General features: G+C 40.8%; 1 protein-coding gene across 3 annotated transcripts in view; it reads right to left on the reverse strand.

Annotated features, from left to right (window-relative positions):
* Positions 1-16,041, reverse strand: part of plch2a (phospholipase C, eta 2a) — a 156,818-nt gene extending 140,777 nt beyond the window's left edge. For 2 of the 3 annotated variants that reach the window (XM_080031388.1, XM_080031386.1), the window contains exons 1-2: positions 15,910-16,041; positions 4,291-4,906 (exon numbers count right to left, since the gene is read on the reverse strand). In XM_080031388.1, coding sequence (XP_079887514.1) covers positions 4,291-4,444 — 154 coding nt within the window. In that variant the 5' untranslated portion in view covers positions 4,445-4,906; positions 15,910-16,041. Of the gene's footprint in view, positions 1-4,290; positions 4,907-6,107; positions 6,195-15,909 lie in introns of those variants that run through there. The other variant, XM_080031387.1, reaches the window with a different exon arrangement.
* Between the last annotated feature and the right edge of the window lie 2,755 nt (positions 16,042-18,796).

An 18,796-nucleotide genomic window follows, 5' to 3' on the forward strand; every position in this document is an offset into this window, starting at 1 on the left:
TCCAACTCACACAAAAATGAAGTTTATTACAACTGTGGTCTTATTGTTATAGTTTTGACCATCATTTCTATCAGCTATAATAATATTTGTACTCATCAAAGTTAAAGCATGGGATCAGTGACTTCAACAAAGCAGGTTAAGAAATGCAAGGTTTTCCAGCCTGGTTTTCCAAATGTAACTAAATCACTTAATTTGGATGAACAACAGTCAGCAGGCAGCCACTGCAGTCCTCTTTGTTTGGTAGGTTGAAATCGATTCAATTAATTCTACAACATTGTTTTTCTCATTTCTGTGAATCAATATACAGCATAATCTTTATCATATCCCCACACACACACACATACACACACACAAACACACACACACACACACGCGCATACACAATACTCTGACTGACAGCCATCCACCCTGGGACGGAGCAGATGGTGGTTTTTCTAATTGCGTCTGCAGGCAGCATCAGTCCACAGCTGAGACAAAATTGGAGGGTTTGGGCTACAGGTAAACACAGCAACTGTTTTCCCAGCCCAATTTGAACACCTGCAGCCTCCTCTCCAGCCATCATTCACACATATTGCACACACACACACACACACGCACACACACACACACACAAATTCCCACCGTCTGCTTATTACTTCACGTTGCTTCAAGCTGATTTATTTGTGTTGAGTACTTCCATGGAACTTCGAATACTGGGGTTCAAGACATGGTCTTCCTTGGAGTTAGACTAATAAAAAGTGTGCCTAGCCCAGGTTTCCCCTATTGTGTCCAACGCAAGTGATACAGACAACCGAAGAATTCAGCTCAATCGTTTCCTGTGTCGACATGCCGTAACAGTGTGTGTGTGTGTGGTAGTTCCCCAAATAAACTGGCTAATGTGTTTCCACAAGTCTGGTGAATTGATAGTCTCTCTGCCTTTCTACTCTACTATCCAGTCACTTAATGCTGAATGTCCTTAATGGGGGTAAGATATAAACCAGGGGGGAGGCGAGAGGAGAGAAAGATAACTTAACCTTTCTGAGTTAAATGTATGCACATAAATGTTTGACATTTTGATATTAGAGTTCATATTTGGGTCCGATGTGTAAAGGTTTTAAGTTGAAAAAAATACAGCCTGAAAAAATGCATTAAAAGTGGGGCTAAAAGCTGAGAGCATGAGAACCTGATGAATCACAGTGGAGGCTGTGTGGAAAAAAACTGCGTAGGGACATGTCACCTGTACAGTAAGAGAAGGGGTGTAAACTTCCTTCTGTCAATCACAGGTGACTGAGCATGTTGTTTTTAGGAGTGCGTGGGCTTTTTCTGGGTGAGTCTGTGACTCATCCAACTTAAAGCTCAGCATTCTGTTTCCATCTTCTACGGTGGATTCATAATTATGATCAAAACATTTGTAGCCCAGATAAAAAGTGTGTTGAATTTGAACTCAAACAGCTCACTATCTCACTTCCATGGGTTTGGTCAATAGCCTGCCACAATTAGGTTCTAATCTGTAACCTCATCATGTACAATCAGTTGAGTGTGCAAATTAACTAATTAGAAAAATAGACCAATCTGATTTTAAATGCAAAAATAATAAGTTTGTGAATTAATTCTAGATATGGAATCCCTGGCCTGCACACAAATGAGATTATTGTTCCCAGTATTGTTCCAGCGCTAAACATGACTACATTGAGAACACAATTAGGCTCATTTGTGAGAATGAATTAAAGGTACAGTGTGTAGAATTTATTGGCCTTTTTTAGAACAGAAAAAAATGTAATATAATATTCACAAGTGTTTAAATTAGTGTATAATAGCTTGAAAATTAAGTTTTATTTTAAATGACTTTGCAATGAGAGTTTTATATCTACATAGGACGCCACAATGTTGCACCACCATGTTTCTACAATAGCACAAATGGGACAAACTTAAGGGCCTTATACAGTTTTATATATAGCGGATGTCTATCGGAAATGCACCTGTTTGGAAGACGAAGAAGTACTATAGAATAAATGACTAAATACATATCCATCTCCTTACTTGATATTGTGGAAAACTTTGAGGTGTGCCATCTTTAGTGACAAGCTTCTTGTCCTGGAATTACCTTAAAGTAATTCAAGGGCTCGACCTTGTAATTCAAATGAGGCAGAATGTTCCCAAACATGCAGTCCTTAGTCCACTCTTTGCTTTACTGGTGTGCACAGGTCCCCATCAATACCCATGTCAGATAACTATTTTTAAATGTACAAGGAAACAAATGACCTGGAGTACCTGACTTGACGTTTTACCCGAGTTCTCTGCTATCCATCCGTGGCAACAACAATTACTACTAAAACACAGCCTCCCTGTAAACCCCAACTCTGTTGGTATTTTAAGCATTCATGGAGTCAATCACATATCTCCCTGCAGCAAGGCAAACATTTCCCTCCTAGCGTAGGTGTAATCACCAAATTCCTCCACCCTGCTCATCAGAGGAGCACATAGCCAAAGGAATAAATGCAGGTTGTAGCAGAGCACAGGAATTGTCAATTGAATACAGATTACAAAGCCACACAGCGTCCGACTCCAATCAAATCAAATTAGAGGTTGAATATATCAAAATGTATTGAATATTCTACACAGCTCTGTTCCGCTGTTTTGTTTTTGTTTTGTATAAGTCAGAGAAATCTCTGTGTGACAATGCAGTAAGGTTCCACCGCTGCAGGTATATTTCTCCTTATCAACAGATCCTATCATAACTCTGTGTGTGCTTCACAGCTGCATATGTTAATATACCCCAGCAACTGATGAGCCATTAGTAGTCTCCCCGAGCCATCATTTCAGAGAAAGTAAAGTGCTTTGATCCAATGTTCAACTGTGTTTAGGACTAGAATACTAGTAATATCACTACTCTACTAGTGACCTCATCACACCACAAATGAAAGTGTTGGCTATGGGAGCACAAAGGCAACATAGGGAAAAGAAGAAAAAAAAAATAAACAAGTTAAAAGTAATTGTAAGGCTTTTGGTAGTCAGAGCCAACAGACTCTTGTCTGTGTGGTGTTCACACTGCAGGACTTTGCACCAAACAGCTGAATGACATCCGTGTCCTTTTCAGCCATGCAGACAAATAAAACCAAGACACTCCAGCAGCCGGTCTGCAGAGCAAGCAAATCAATCTGTTCAGGAACAAAGCTGCTGCCGCTAACCCCTTGCCCTTTGAAATGACATCATTATTTATGCAGTATTCGGCTTCATGGCAAATATTGCTTGATTGAGCTGCAATGCAGAATTTAGCTAGAACAAATGTTAAAAAACTTTTTAAGCTTTTTGGAAACTTTTTCTACCCATTATAACTCGAAATACAGACCCGTTTTACCGATTGGTTTGTAAATGGAACCAATGTCAAAATAAAAGCACATGTGTATGTCATGTGTATGAAATAGGCCAGCAGGAAGGACAGCAAGAAACCTCAGCACCTGCTATTGAAATGTCTCCAGATTTACACAATTTACAACAATTATCACAGGCTACCTAAATCAAAAATCAAAAAAACACAGACAGCTACACAGTTCAGTGTGTAGTTGTTTCAGGATGTCCATCCTGGATAAATAAAAATCAGAAATCATACAGAAAGGTGGACCCTAGAATTTGGTCAGATCTTGTCTTCAGCTCATCAAATTTAGACTTTCTTCAGTATAAAAGTAATCCAGGTGGCAGATGGGAAAGGGAATGTGAGGCGCTGAATTGAGGGAGCAATTCTAAAAGTGCATTATAAGTAAACAAGGGAGCTTTTCAGATATTTGGCAATTTCTGTCTAACCTTTCAGAAAAGACAATTCCAAATAAATGGATCTTATCTTGACCTTCTCCATAATTTAAAAAAATGACATTTTAAGTGATTATCGATTCAGCCACTAGCCTGGTCCGTCTGTCCACCATTCTTAAATACAATCAGCTCTGCCTGTACCTCAGAGATACCTCCATAACCTCTATATAACATCTCCATCAGAACCCAGACAGGGATGAGAGGTTTTCCTTCATATATCCAAGACACAAACTCTTTGCATAAGTCGGTTTCATATCAACCAATAAGGTTGATCAACTCTTCAATTCATTGAAATTGCGGCAGGCATAATTGCTTGTATATAGCCTAGCAGCAACAATATGTGTGAGGTCAACAGCACCAGAGACAACACACCACAACACGAGACCAGACAAATTAACACATTAGTAGTCAGACTCCCGGCACATTGTCACTCCTCATAAACGAAACAAGCACTCATCGTCACCATGCGCTGGCTTCTGGCAGGTCACAGAGGTAATCACTTACCAACGTTGATGACGTTAGCCGACAGGAAGTGGCTGCAGGGGAGGCTAGCAGTGCTCAGGCAAGACTCTCCATCTGTCGTCATGGTAGTCCTCGACCTTAGCGACGGGTTGGGGGAGTCGTTCACCATGGCCATTCTAGCTGCCACAGACTCCATGACTGCTGGACAAGCCCGGGTGATTAAAATTGTATGACTAGATTTCCAAGGTATAGATTGAAAGAACTCCAAATCCCAAAATGGAACTGTATGTCTTTCAGTGCCTTCACAAGCTGTGTTACAAACCAAAAGTGGAACTCAGGAAATGCTGGGTTGAATTGTCAAAAATATTCCATTCAAGCCCTGGTTAAGAAAGTGAACCTGGGATGAAGGAGCAAATGCAGCCTTAGGTTTGGTCAGAGTTAAAGTTCAGCAGCAGTGGGGGAGCAGAGCAGTCAAGCCGCCAGACCAGTGGCAACAGATTTGAAAATGTAAATCCAATTTCATTCCAAGCCTTTGATGAAAATTCCCTGGAAAATTCCAGATTAGGGGGAAAGACATCTGTGGGAGGCCATCACTCAAAAACACCTGCTGGTCCTCATGGTCAGAACCATAATCCCCAGGTAAAGCTGCTCCAGTCACCTGCAGCAGAGAGACACAGATAGAGAGGGAGAGTATATGAGAAACAGGATGGAAACATGTTCAACTAAATACAACTATATACAAAAAATACCCTGTCAGCTGACTACTGCCAGCTTGATAACAAAGGCAGAATATGGATAAGAATTACCTTAACATCAGAATCCTATACATCTATGACCAATAAGTAGTTCCAAGCAAAGACGATTACAAATGAATGTCAATTTTGTTCTTTGTGTCTACTGGATGTGTAAAAAGGTACCTGTTTTGCTTACATGGCCATAACTCATTTCAAATTGTATTATTACACTATGGTAGTGGAGATGTACAGTTTTGAAAAATTTCAATCAAATCAAAATAAATGCGGCAGAACCAGAGATATATATATTTTTTATTATTTTATGCATTTCATTTCCTAGTTGAAACCTGGTGCAGCCATGACCCATAATGTAACTCAACCACAGACAGTTCATTCAGTGATTTAGGTGTGCGATACTAGCAGTCTGTAGCCCAGAGCATCTACCCTACAGCAGAGATGAGCAGCAGGCTAGACGTCTGGTAAACTCACTTCCCTCTGGCTCCACGTCTCCGGATTGTTTTTCAAACGTGCCAACGGTGACATCACTTGAGGACATTTGTCAAAACTTCACACAACTCCCTATAGAGACAATGAAGGCCTTGTATTATAACAGACCTATATGTATTAAATAGACATGACCAGCTCTAGGAGTCACTGAGGGGTCACTTAAAGCACCCTTTGGGCTCTCTCTCAAACTTCCCTTGACCTCACGCTTCATTAGCGGATGTTGCTATAAGTGGATGTAACAGCACAAGTCACACATAGTCGATTATTCAGACAGCATGTGTAAAGATGAATCCTGAAGGCAAAAGCAAAGCGACGCAGAAGTGTTAGACAGAGGAAGAAAAGCCTTGAGAGAATTATAAAACCGAGCTCTGCAATTAGGAGTTGAAAAAAAAACATGTAAAGCTTTTGAAGGATTTCAAGGCATTCATTTGCTCTAGTTTGAAAGAAAACTTCAGTCTAACGTACAAACTTTGCAGGACAGATGCCAGCATGTTGCACCGCACCTCAGACTCACGTCACCTCTCCTACATAAACTTCTTTTGTCTTCAGACCTTCCGCCGCACATCAGCCACAGAAACCCCATCCACATAAAGATTGAATAAACCTGGATATAATTACCTCTCAGCTTGTAAGTCTCCTTAACAATAAGATTTTAGATTTGGAAGCTTAAGTGTTGTGTATGCGATCCACCACTCTGCAAAGGAGTGAACAATGTGTTTGTGTGTGTGTGTGCTGTGAAGGCGCGTCAGGGTTAGGTAGACATGGTGGGCCGGCTAGGTGGACGTGTTGAGAACTGTTTTAGAAAAGGCTGGCGGTCAGATTGCCTCAGATGCAGGTATGGGCACGTTCCTGTTACCATCAAACACACATACACACACTCTACCTGGACAAAAGGAGAAGGGGTGTGTTTGTGTTTGTGTGTGTGTGTGTGTGTGTGTGTGTGTGTGTGTGTGTGTGTGTGTGTGTGTGTGTGTGTGTGTGTGTGTGTGTGTGTGTGTGTGTGTGTGTGTGTGTGTGTGTGTGTGTGTGTGTGTGTGTTTAAGTGCCGGGGTTTTCTATTTGACTAAAGCTGGAATGTGAAGTGGAAATACCAGCGTGAACATGCAGTCGGAAGTGTTTTTGCCCATTCATTGATTTATTTGCAGTCAAAGGATTTCGTAAAACAAAGTTGATTTTAGGAGAACTCCTTCATTTCGTAACTGACTCAAAGATGACACAGGGCGTTCATTCAGTGCTGAGGGGCAACAGTGTGTGCAGTCTACCCCTGAATCTGTGTTGGTACATTTTAAGAACTCAAAGCAACCTGATGCCACCAGAGTGACTGAAATCCATTGGGCCCATACGCAACAGAGAAATGACTCACCAAATGTGACTCTACAATCCAGATAATTCAGGTTCTCAAATGATAATTTTTTTTTTTAAAGGACACCTATTACGCAAAATGCCCTTTTTTTGTGGTTTTTCAACGTTATTATGGGTCCCTAGTGTGTTTAGAGAATCCCAAAGTATGAGAAAAAACAACCCTCGCTCTTTTTCTTCATCTCCACTTTTCAGAAAACTGGGTTTTGTCTATGACATCATGATGGGAGAAGCCACACCCCACCATTGCCTACCCTAACTAAGCATTACCTCCACCTGTGATGAGTACACCCCCAGATACCCTTGAATCTAACTGGCAGTTAGATTCAAACCGACGGTTTCTAGCCACCATAAACTATCAGTCAAACCAGCCATGCAATTAAAACCCCTAAGTGTATTGATAGTGTGGATTATTAGTTATAAATGTATTTAACTTTGATTTGTAAGCGGATGGAATGTGTCACTTAATTTTTCAAACAACAAACACATTACAATAGAGTAGAGGGAAAGCAACTTACCAAGTACAGCAGGTAGAGGTGAACACATGTGATGCTAGCTCTGACCTCTAACCACACTGCCAGGCTAAATTGGTCATGTTAGCTAACAAAAGATAGCGAGTGAATAAATGAATGACTGTGGTGTTGGAAGTGACTCATTTTCTGGATGCAGGAAGTACTTCAGCTATCAAAATACAAAAAAAAAGAAGATAACAGGCACACAATTGTGTCTATCGAGAGATTAACTGTGAGATAAGAATCTGGCCTGTCCACTTGTCCTGACATGCACATGTGGTGACTGACTTTTGATGCACAAGCCAGACTGCTCGGTATTTCCAGGCTCCGAATAAGGGCATCACACAATTAATGTTGTGGACATTTTACCGCTGCATGTCAACACAGTCTCATCAAGGCCACAATAGTTATTTTGATCATAACATCCATAACGTGTGGCAGCCAATGAGAGCATAAAGAGATTACCATCCTTCCCCCTCTGATGATATGATTTATGACAGCAACGGTACTGAGAATAGCTTTTGATCAAAGTGTCAACAGCAAGTAGCAGCCTCAAGTATTCAGAATCAGTCTCAGTCATACTATAAGTCATTTTCTCACCAAGATGCTCCTACTGTAGGCTCTTATATCTTCTCATTTCTGACTTCAGCTCAATCTATAATGTCTATTACCACACATCATTTGCCTGTGAGAGCATCGGAACATTAACATAATAAACATGTACATTGTTTCATTCCAAAATGAGATATTATATATTTCCTACAATAAAAAGGTATGTCTGCTACACCAAAGGACTGCTTCATTTTTTTTAATGGAACTCTGGATGTGCATATCTCTGCTTCTTTCTTTTTTTCAATATCCCCTGTTTGAGAATAGTTCATCTTCATTTGCATTTCACACAGTGATTGCAGGAATTGAAAGTCATTAATTTAGTGTGTGGTGATAAACCTCCCAATTTGATTTTGATCAAATACCAGTCAAATTGAATAGACCAGAGTATAGCTGGACCATCTGATCCAAAAAGTTTTCAATTCAAACAGAACGAGCAAAGGGATCAAACAAAAGCACTTGTCACCAATTAACGAGCAGCTGCTGTCAAAATGAGCAGTGAACTTGGTTTTTCCTGCAATTCACTGTTCAAACACACACACACTCTCACACACACACACATACACACACACACACACACACACACACACACACACCATCTGCATCCGAAAAACATGTTTCTCCCTTGATAAGACGCACCAGGTGTTTGGAGCTGGTAGCAATTCCTCCAATACTGACACCATTATTTAATATTATAAAAAGCATTGAATGCGCTATCATTTGGTGGAACGCTATCATGACTTACAGTATGATGTTAATGCAAAATAAAATGAATGGTTTGCTTGAGTGTTCCTGAATCTGCTTCCATTTGATCCCCACTAAAGTGTTTTTGGGGGTAGTTTTTACATATCTGAATCGAGTGTCTGAAGTCAGAGGGTGTTGTAGGCCTATGTCTTACGGGTTGTCAATTTATATGACACAGATGAACCCTAAATGTATACGGCTAATCTTTTAGCATCAGTTAGTAGCGCCACACGTCGAGCAAGGCCATTATGAAGAGTAATGGCTGTAAAGTGAAGCAAAAGAGTTCCTGGGGGCAGTAAGATTAAACTGTGGGTCAACACTCTCTTTGCAGCTAAGTACAAGTTAGAGACAAGCTCAAGCACGACCACTTACTTAACCTCCGTTTCACAACACCAAGCTGAACTAGATTTAAGGAACTTGATAGAGTGAAAGCTTTCAAATGTATAGCCCTGTGAAAGAAAAGCAACCAAATGTGTGCTGTGCAGACTGCGGGTGAATGACGTGACGCCAGTCCTAGCGCGGTGGCTGCCGTTTAAGTGTCAGAGGCACAAGACAACTCTTATGCAATCTACAAGGCAGCAGCTTGAATAATACATTAAGAGAGTTGTCAAAGGGTGAGTCAGCTTCCCTCTGCAGAACTTCTCTCAGCTTGCGGTTTAGACGGCCGGGTTTTGTTGTGACTAGTTTGTTACACACAATATGTCCTCTGTAAAACGTTGGTGCTTGCCTGTGAGTGAGACAACGAGAGAGGGAGATAGGGAGGGAGAGGTGTACATGCACACAGGCGCCGCAGACACACACAATGGATTTTAAGTGCTTTCACTACTCAATTTAAAAGCTGATATGCTGTATGTTGTGCATGTCTGTGGGTATGTGCGAGCTAGGCTAGTAGGCTAAATGGATTAGTTTGTCATTGGGACTTGATAGTGCCCATAAAGTATCTCCGCCTGCAGCAAGATGTTACAGGCTGACAATCAAAGGCAAACTATAGCTCAATAGCTCTTTCTTCCACAGTCTCCACCTAACAGTAGTGCTCACTCAACGCAACTCATGCACTCACAATGGGATCCATTAAGTACACATCATTTCAAGACAAGTATGCAATCAGTGGCATCCAAAGTGCCCAAAGACGGTTTGTCAATAATAAAACTAACTGCAATACAAAAGCTGTAATACTGTGGGGAACAACACCCTCTTGAAAATATCATACTAAAAATGACAACTGTTCTGTGCAATGTTCACTCCACAATATATTTTCAGCTGAGAGGAACCTTTATTATATATGTATTTATGTTATTTCATGTCAACATTTCACTGGGTTCCATAAACTCATGCTCACCCACAAACAGCACCAAAACCAGCAGGAGCTGCAGCAACACACATTTTCCCGGAAGGTTGGATTGTTTCCCCCCCTCAAAGGTCTTTATCCCAGGCACGGTGCCGGGTTTCGAATGCTTTTAAATTCCCCGTGACTGAGCTGAAAGAGGCTGAAAACCAACACCCTGCTTAGAAAACAAGCCTCCACAAAGGCATAGAGAACCGGCTTTTCCCATGAAACCACCCTGCTCACGTCTTGACGCTGCCAAGGTCGGCAGATACAGTTGGACAGCGGCATCTCACAGAGTTCATGTGGTGTGTTCATTGCAGGAAAGTCAACAAGTCACACACACATACACACACAAACACACACACAGAAAAAGTAATCGTACTGTGTGTTGTGAAAAGTTGACAAAACCGAATGAGGAGAAATATTTCAATAATGAATAATTAATCATAGTTTTTCAAAATGTGCATGAAGCTGTCTATGCCATGACATCAAAAAGGGGCCTATCGGATTTTCTGTTTTCTTACTGAGGAAAAACACAAAACACACACACACACACACACACACACACACACACACACACACACACACACACACACACACACACACACAAACCAACAAACCAGCCGGGCAGAGTTGATGCTTCTTTAAATGTCAAGTGGGGCATTGTCTTCACACAAGTCCTTCTTCAAAAATAAGATTGAGGTCTAATTTGCAGATCCCTTTCATTAAATTGTTGATTTTAAAAACTCATTTCTTGTGAGTATTATAAAGTTGCAAGTACTCATGTACTGGGGCTATCAATCAGCACCTCCGGTCCCTGTTGCAGTTTTTTTGGAAATTTGCCACACACTGTAGACTCTGGATTTTTGGTAAGGCATCCTGTGAAATGTATCCATCGACACAGGTAAGGCTATAGCCCAGGGCCAAGTTTCCTCCTGTTTTCCTCCACTTAACAAAAGTAAAACAGGAATATGATCGGCCTCTTTGAATCCCTTACATTGGCATGAACATTACGGATTATGGATTTTGACATTCACACTCGTTTATCAAGCGCAAATGTTTTTATTGTTGCAAGAATGAGCATCTTGGATTTCAGTAGGCGTAGGCTTTCTGTAAGTATTAAAAGCAATGTTTCTGGAGCTAAGAAATGTGTGGACTGACAGTTAGACAAATACGCATAAGTGAAACAGCTGGGACCAAACCACGAAGAAAAAAAAACATGCAGGCCAGAGCGCCAACCTTTTTTCTAAGCGGTTGGGGGTTAAAAAATGCAAAACATTTTGAAATCTTTCTCCAGAGACTGGAGGCTTTACTCCAGCAACACACATTTGACAGTCAAAAGGGAGAGTTATCTGACCTCTCATTTCCAAATCAGATTATGCTTTTCCTTCCTATATGGCCAACCAGATGGTCCATAACAGTCTGCATGCAGGCAACGTATCTGGAAAGGTCATGGTGACTCGCAACCAGATGCAAAAGAGGAAAAGTAGGAAATGATTATTATAGAAAAAGACGATATGATGCAACTCTGAAAAGGTCACTTAATGCGCTCCAAACTTTTAGACATGACACTGGGACATCTGAGTTTATTCTGTTCTCTTGGCATAGGTTAATGATATTCCCTGGATGACATATCAAAAGAAATAACCTAATGTGGGGGGGGGGGGGTCACTTTGTCTCAGAATTGAAATGCAATTTTGTCGCATTTGAACCTGCTGTCTGTTTCATCCAGATGTGCTGCAGTGGTAATTGAATACCTCACACACGTTAATTGCTTATCCCAAATGCTCAGTGTTGAAACTGTGATTGATTTTCTGGTGTAATAACAGATGGGTGGTGTCACTACACACACACACACACACACACACACACACACACACACACACACACACACACACACACACACACACACACACACACACACACACACACACACACACACACACACACACACACACACACACACACACACACACACACACACACACACACACACACACACACACACACACACACACACACACACACACACACACACACACACACACACACACACCTACACACACACACACACACACACACACACACACACACACACACACACACACACACTGCCACTCATTAGTTGGCCAATGACCTGAATAACAAGCCATTGATTAATGTTAATGATGCAGAATATGTTAATATATTGTGAACACAGCTTTTTTTTGTATTGTGAACCCACACACACATAAACACATAAACACAAACACAGTGGTAACAGAGAATTGGATTTGTTCAGTATTTTGGGGGAAATACTAGAGTCCAGTAGTAGTAAATTATTTTGTTATAATTTGCTACTGTGCTTTTCCTGCTGTGAAGAGCAACAATGTCTGCTGTGAATAAGGCCTATTGAGAAACATGAACATGACTGATCAGGATAAAAGCTCACCCTAACAGACGATTTGACTTCTGTGTAAGTGTGTGCCAATCTCACTCTCCTCTCTTGTTGTTTGTTGGGACCAATTACATCTTTACTGGTGACCTGTCAGTAGCCTACATCCCAGAAACCAGACTAAACCCTGAAGGGCTGTGCAGGGTCGTAAACACCTATTACCTATTACATGTTAAAACAAGAAGGTGTTCATTTAGCAAGGCTTTGGGATGTATTTCACCATTTGTACCTGATGCTGCATTTTCCATTCAAAAAAATGTGAATGGGAGATTTATGCCACTCCTATTCAAATGAAATTCACTGAGATGACACAGGGCAATGGGCTGTGATTTGATACACTGAGAAAGACAAATGAAATGTTTGATTAAATTCACACTTTGAATAAGTTATTAACTGAAAGGCATAAGGTCTCACACACAGCCAGAGAATGCACTACTGAAGGGAAAACTCACACACACTGGTCTTTAGACCTCTCATATGTTAATACAAGTGACATAGTGTTACATTGAAACTTAACAAGATATTTTACTAGACCTATCAATGCAGTCATGATGAGTAAAACCTTTGACATGCCAAATCTGCAAAATGCTGATTTTATAACAGAATACGTTGGATTTACTGTATATTGCATAAGTGGGTATAGGCTATTTTTTACTGGGCATACAGTTCATGCAGTGACTTTGAGTGTGCACAGTCCTATCAGCACCAAACAAACCCTGTTTGTTTGTACCTTATGGCCTCATAAAAAGTCATATGGTACAATAGCTATTCTGTGTCTTCAAACCGGCTGTGTGGAGAACGTGGCGGCCTGCAGGCCTCTCAGACAGACTTCCTGTGCTAGAGGCTAAATAAGAGTTACTGTCAATACATGTGCTGCCTATCCAGTGTGATTTATGACTGTCTGCTCCCCAGCAGGTACTGCAGGCGAGGAAACCAGTAGTCTACAGTACAAGGAACATGAATAAGTCAAGTGGTAAAACAGCTTTCGGAACAGTGCATAATTCACATCATGTGTCTGCATTTGCACTCTACCACACGTAGCAGGAACAGTTAAGGCCTCGGTGTGCTTCAAATTAGTGTTGTCCAACCACAAGTGAATGTAAAAGGTTTTGTATGTCTTTCAAATGGCTACACCTCGAGGTGGAGCAACACAAAACTGCCATCATTAAGAGGGGAGGGGTGGAGGATGAATCATAAAAGGGGAAGAGCAGGGAACATTTCCAGAAAGTCTTTCTTTAAAGTCCACAACGACTCATAAAATCAATTGTGATCTGTCGCCCCTAGCAGAAGGCAGCACAATTTACACAAAATTTCAAACAAGTGTTTTCCGACGTGCCATCTCTGTGGTTAAGGTTTGAGTAGATTAAGACTGAAATGAGCCCTGTGTTAAAACGATGCAAGAGGCTGCATTGGTGAAGGTGAGATTGTTTAGGTGGGGTATACACTTGGGCCAGGAAGTCCAGTTCAAGTCAGACAATTGATTTTGAAGGCTTCCCAGACACCAAAAGAAAGCACCGTTTAATAATAAGAGAGACCGGAATCCATTTCTGGAAAGTTAGCAGGGTTGTTACTATTTTATCTTCAGTTCTGACGGGTGCGAGATAAACAGCAGTGAAATGTTGTTCAGTCAGCCAGAACATAGATGTTCAAAGTGAACCACCAGGAGTGTGAGCTTGCATGTAGTGAATTTGTCAACACAGCACTCTGTCAGATGACGTTGGGAACTTTGTGTGTGTGTGTGTGTGTGTGTGTGTGTGTGTGTGTGTGTGTGTGTGTGTGTGTGTGTGTGTGTGTGTGTGTGTGTGTGTGTGTGTGTGTGTGTGTGTGTGTAAAACAGATGTTGTCTGAGTGTATTATAACTTGCTCTGTCTCTCCTTAGCAGGTGTTGCCTTAGTTCCTCTGCTTCCTTCCAACTTTGAGCGTGAGTGTGAGTGTGAGTGTGAGTGTGAGTGTGAGTGTGAGTGTGTGTGTGTGTGTGTGTGTGTGTGTGTGTGTGTGTGTGTGAGAGAGGGGGGGGGGGATATTAAGGATATCCCTTTGCAAACAAGCTGCCACCCACACACTATATTGTTATTTTGCACTTGTTTACTCAGGTAAGCTTCATTAACACAGGCTCATTCCTGATTACCATAAAATAAGCTGTATTCAAATATTATATTAGATACATACATACATATTAGATATTCACATTTGAAATGATTTATATCACAGTTCATTGTTATGAATTTAAATTATAAAAACGTGCGTGCGATTGTTTCACAGCTGACTCCACATATTATGTCACATGTGAAACACCATTTTCGCATTGGATAAATTAAAATAATGTAGGTAGGCTATTTGTGATTTTAGAAATGTCACATAAAATGCCATACAACACATTTTATAGGTCACATTTGACATTTATGTTGCGATCAATTCAGATTATACTGTATGAGGCACGTGGGATTTTCAGATAGTTGTCATATAATACCACATGTTATATTCAGCTTTACAAATTCATGTGTGTTACCACATCATACGTGAAACAGCATTTCACACATACTGTATGCTGACATGTTGGCTTTCATTTGTGAAATGACTGAATTGACTGTAATTCAACACAAGAATACAACATGTTCACTATAATTATGTTATCAGTGGAATATTTTAACTTCTGGTAAAATATTTGTTTCACAATTTGAAAAAAAATATAAATCTTGGTGGAACTTCATTCCAAAAAAAAGTCCCTTTTAAAGTAAAAAATTAAATGTACTATATACGTAATTAAAGGCTGAAATTATACAGCACCACAACAGTTGCCATAACTGTGCTCTCCCGCATGGTGATGTTGTCTGTTATCATTGTTACATCTGATGGCCTCTTAACATTTACGTACATAGGGGGCGCCCTTAGCTCAGTTGGTAGGGCGTCCCCCCCATGGGCCTCGGCCAGCAGCGGACCCGGGTTCGATTCCAGCCCGCGGTCGTTCTCTGCATGTCACTCCCCTCTCTGCCCCATTTCAACTCTGTCTCTACACTATCAATAAAGATGCCGAAAAAATATCTTAAAAAAAATAATTTAATAAAATGTACGTACATCAACTCTGCTCAATTGTCAATATCAAATATGTGGTTATAATACACCTGATTTATTTGATGTTTAAGTCATTAATACAACAGTGCTACAGAAATTCACCTGGGCTGACCTGAGAGTGAGGGAAGAGATTTTACCTTTACCTTTAACTAACGCCATGCAACTTCAGGACAATAAACAATCCAACTTGAACTTGAACATGTTAATCGCTAAGTGCAGTATAGCTGTGGCCTCATCAGCCTTCCAAATCTTTTCTGAGCTGATGCTTTGAAACCAGCTTAGCCAACTAATACTATAGTTTAATGTAAACCTGCAGGTAGACCAACAAAAGGTACATGCCAGCCAGTCAAGTTTATGTCTTACCTGCCAAAAATCTCAGACTCTCCCCCCATGTGCTTTGTTAGCGCTTTGGTCCAAGCAGCAGCAGAGTGCTTCCTGTGATTATCCACCTTCCATCTCCAACAGGTTTCTGAGTAGCTCCCAAGTTAAAAGGAAGAGGGAAAGAATAAGGAAAATCCCAGCTCCTCCCCTCACTACTGGGAGCAAAGTTCAACTTCCTGGTGTGCAGGATGGTGGGCCAGGCTGTCCAATAGTTGATGCGAGCGCTGAGAAAAGTTGCTGTAAAAAAAGAAAAAAAAAAGAATAGGAGCGGGGTTTATAATGGGATGTTCTCTGTTAGCGGTTATAGTACACCTATCTGGCTCAGGGAACCGCACCGCATGGGGAGACAAAGAAACTGGTTCTGCAACTATGGAAGGCAGATCACAGCCGAGCTGCCCCGGCTTTTGAATGATTTGTTGAGTGAATGTGCTTTATCTACTCAGACAGGTCAGGTACCTGCCTTGTAGCAACTTGTACAGCAGCTCACATTGTAACTGCTGTGTTAAAAGGTTAAAACGGTGTGCTCACAAAAGGTAAGGTGTAGGTTACATGTTTATAACTTAAATTTAAATGTTAAATTGTTAGGATATTTTCAGTTTGCATTGTTGTATTACCTCCACATTAATAATCCATTAAATGTGAGACATTAAATAAATTTGATTAGAGCACCTATCTGATACATTTTCTTAAGCCAATATTAGTGTATCACAGATTTGTTACTATAAGCATTTATGCCAGCCAAGACACACACAATGTTAGTACAGAAATATGTATGCAAGGTCCTCCCTCAATGCATATCTTATTGGTCACAATTATTTATGATCTAAAGATCTAAATTTAGGATGTTCACCCCTAAAGGGTTTGTTTTTGTAAGCGTCAGTCTGGTGCATCTTGGTAGCCGAGTATAGTTAATGTGATGTCACTGGTTCTATTCCAGCTGCAGACCTCCACATCTCTAGCTTTACAACTCACCAATAAAGGCAAATATATCTTTAAAATGAAGGTCAGTCAGGGCATATGAGTTTAGGGGTGACCATAACCCACTATGTCCCTGAGTCAGGGATTTTGTTGCTTTATTATTTACATTATATACTGTAGGCCCCATTTATTCATTTATAAAAATGTCAATCTATTCTTTTATGCTGACAGATATAAATAGAATTATTTATTGCTGTAGCTTTGGGGAAATTATGTGTGTTATCAATTTGTGCCGAGTATACAATCCACAACAAAACAAGTTAAATGACTGTTTGTTGACTCAAAATGTTTAAATGTATGATCTTGTAAGCCAGGGGTTTTCAAAGTGTGAGAGAGTGAGCCCCCCCTCAGAGAACAAATTTCAGCGGAGCCCCCCCTCCCCCCCAAAAAATAAATAAAAATTATTTTACAAATTTAAACGTTTTTGAAACATTCTAAAAAAAAATGTGCGTTTTTAAACACATTTAATACATTTTAACATCTTAATCCAGTGTTTTAATCCTGCTTCCTTTAAGCATGGATAATACTGACTGAGTGTGCATCGGAGTGAGAAAGAAGTGAGGCAGACAGACTTGCCCAAATTATTGACTAGTTAAGGGTGTATTCACACTGGGAAAGTCCGCTAGTGCACTTGCTTTGGTCCAGACCAAATAGAGTTTTGATTTTTTTTGTTTGGTGTGGTCCACTTTCATATTGCCCCTTTTGCAAGTGAACCAGCATTAGAAGCAAAACCACACGTGATCTGAGGTCATTCATTCATTGGACAGACATTCTGGGGTGGAGAGAAACAGGAAGCACGAAGTTTAAACTGCGAAATATATATCATTGATATAATATGGGGCTAAAAATAATAAAAGGGCCTACATCTAACCTATAAATAAAGAGGAAAAACATCAAATTATTGTTGTTTCATATGGTCATAATGTGTAGCCTTATGTCAATGCCACGTTATGTGGCTTGTAGCCTACGATGTGAAACATCATTTTTACTGTATTTTTGGTGCTGGATGCGCGTCACGCGAGAAGAATAGGCTCAAGCTGACACTCATCTGATTAAGCTGTGTATCAGCTGGGTCGGCGCAGTTCAGCTCCAAACTGACACGGGGATAGTATTGACGGTCCCGTACATGGGAAGCAAAATAAAAACACACACTTCTTGCGCAGCGTGAACCTGTTGGCACTGTGCGAGAGACGCACATTCAGCATTTATATTGTTCTGGGCTCCCGGTCAAACCACAACTAATCTTCCTAATAATGGTGACAACAACACTTTCCCATAATGTGAAGCTGACGGCTATTTATTAAAAAAGAAAAGAAAGAAAAGGCACAGTGCCTCCTGCATTTGGGTCGGATCGAGTCCGAACAAATTCACACCACAAACGAACTGCAGCAGAGTGCGTTTGGAAACGCATCGAGACTACCTCTTCAGCTGGGTCTCGGAGCGTTTGTTTGGTCCGCACCCGAGTGCGATTGCTGTATTCACACCTGCCTGAAAGATGCGCACCGAAGGCAGAAGTGCATCTGAGTTCGTTTCAACCGAACTAAACACGGCATGTGTGAATACACCCTAAATGTCATTCACACACCCAGTGTTTTTTTGCTAGTGCCTCCAATGTCCTGCTGGAGGAGAATAGCAGCCAGTGGAGAACCAGACCCTCCTAGGGGGGTCCGGGGGTATGCCCCCCCGGGAGATTTTTTTTCACCTTTTTAAAGTGAAATGCATGAATCTGGTGCACTTTGAGAGGATAATTAAGAGGCTAAATATGAGGAATTTTGTGTGAACAAATAATTTGGAGACACTGGGTCTGATGAATTAGAAGCTATTGAATAAGGACACATGGATTTTCCATAAAAATATTAATTTAAAATAAACAAAATGTATGCAGGGTCCT

This window comes from Ammodytes marinus (assembly GCF_949987685.1).
Source record: "Ammodytes marinus genome assembly, chromosome: 7".
NCBI lineage: Eukaryota > Metazoa > Chordata > Actinopteri > Uranoscopiformes > Ammodytidae > Ammodytes > Ammodytes marinus.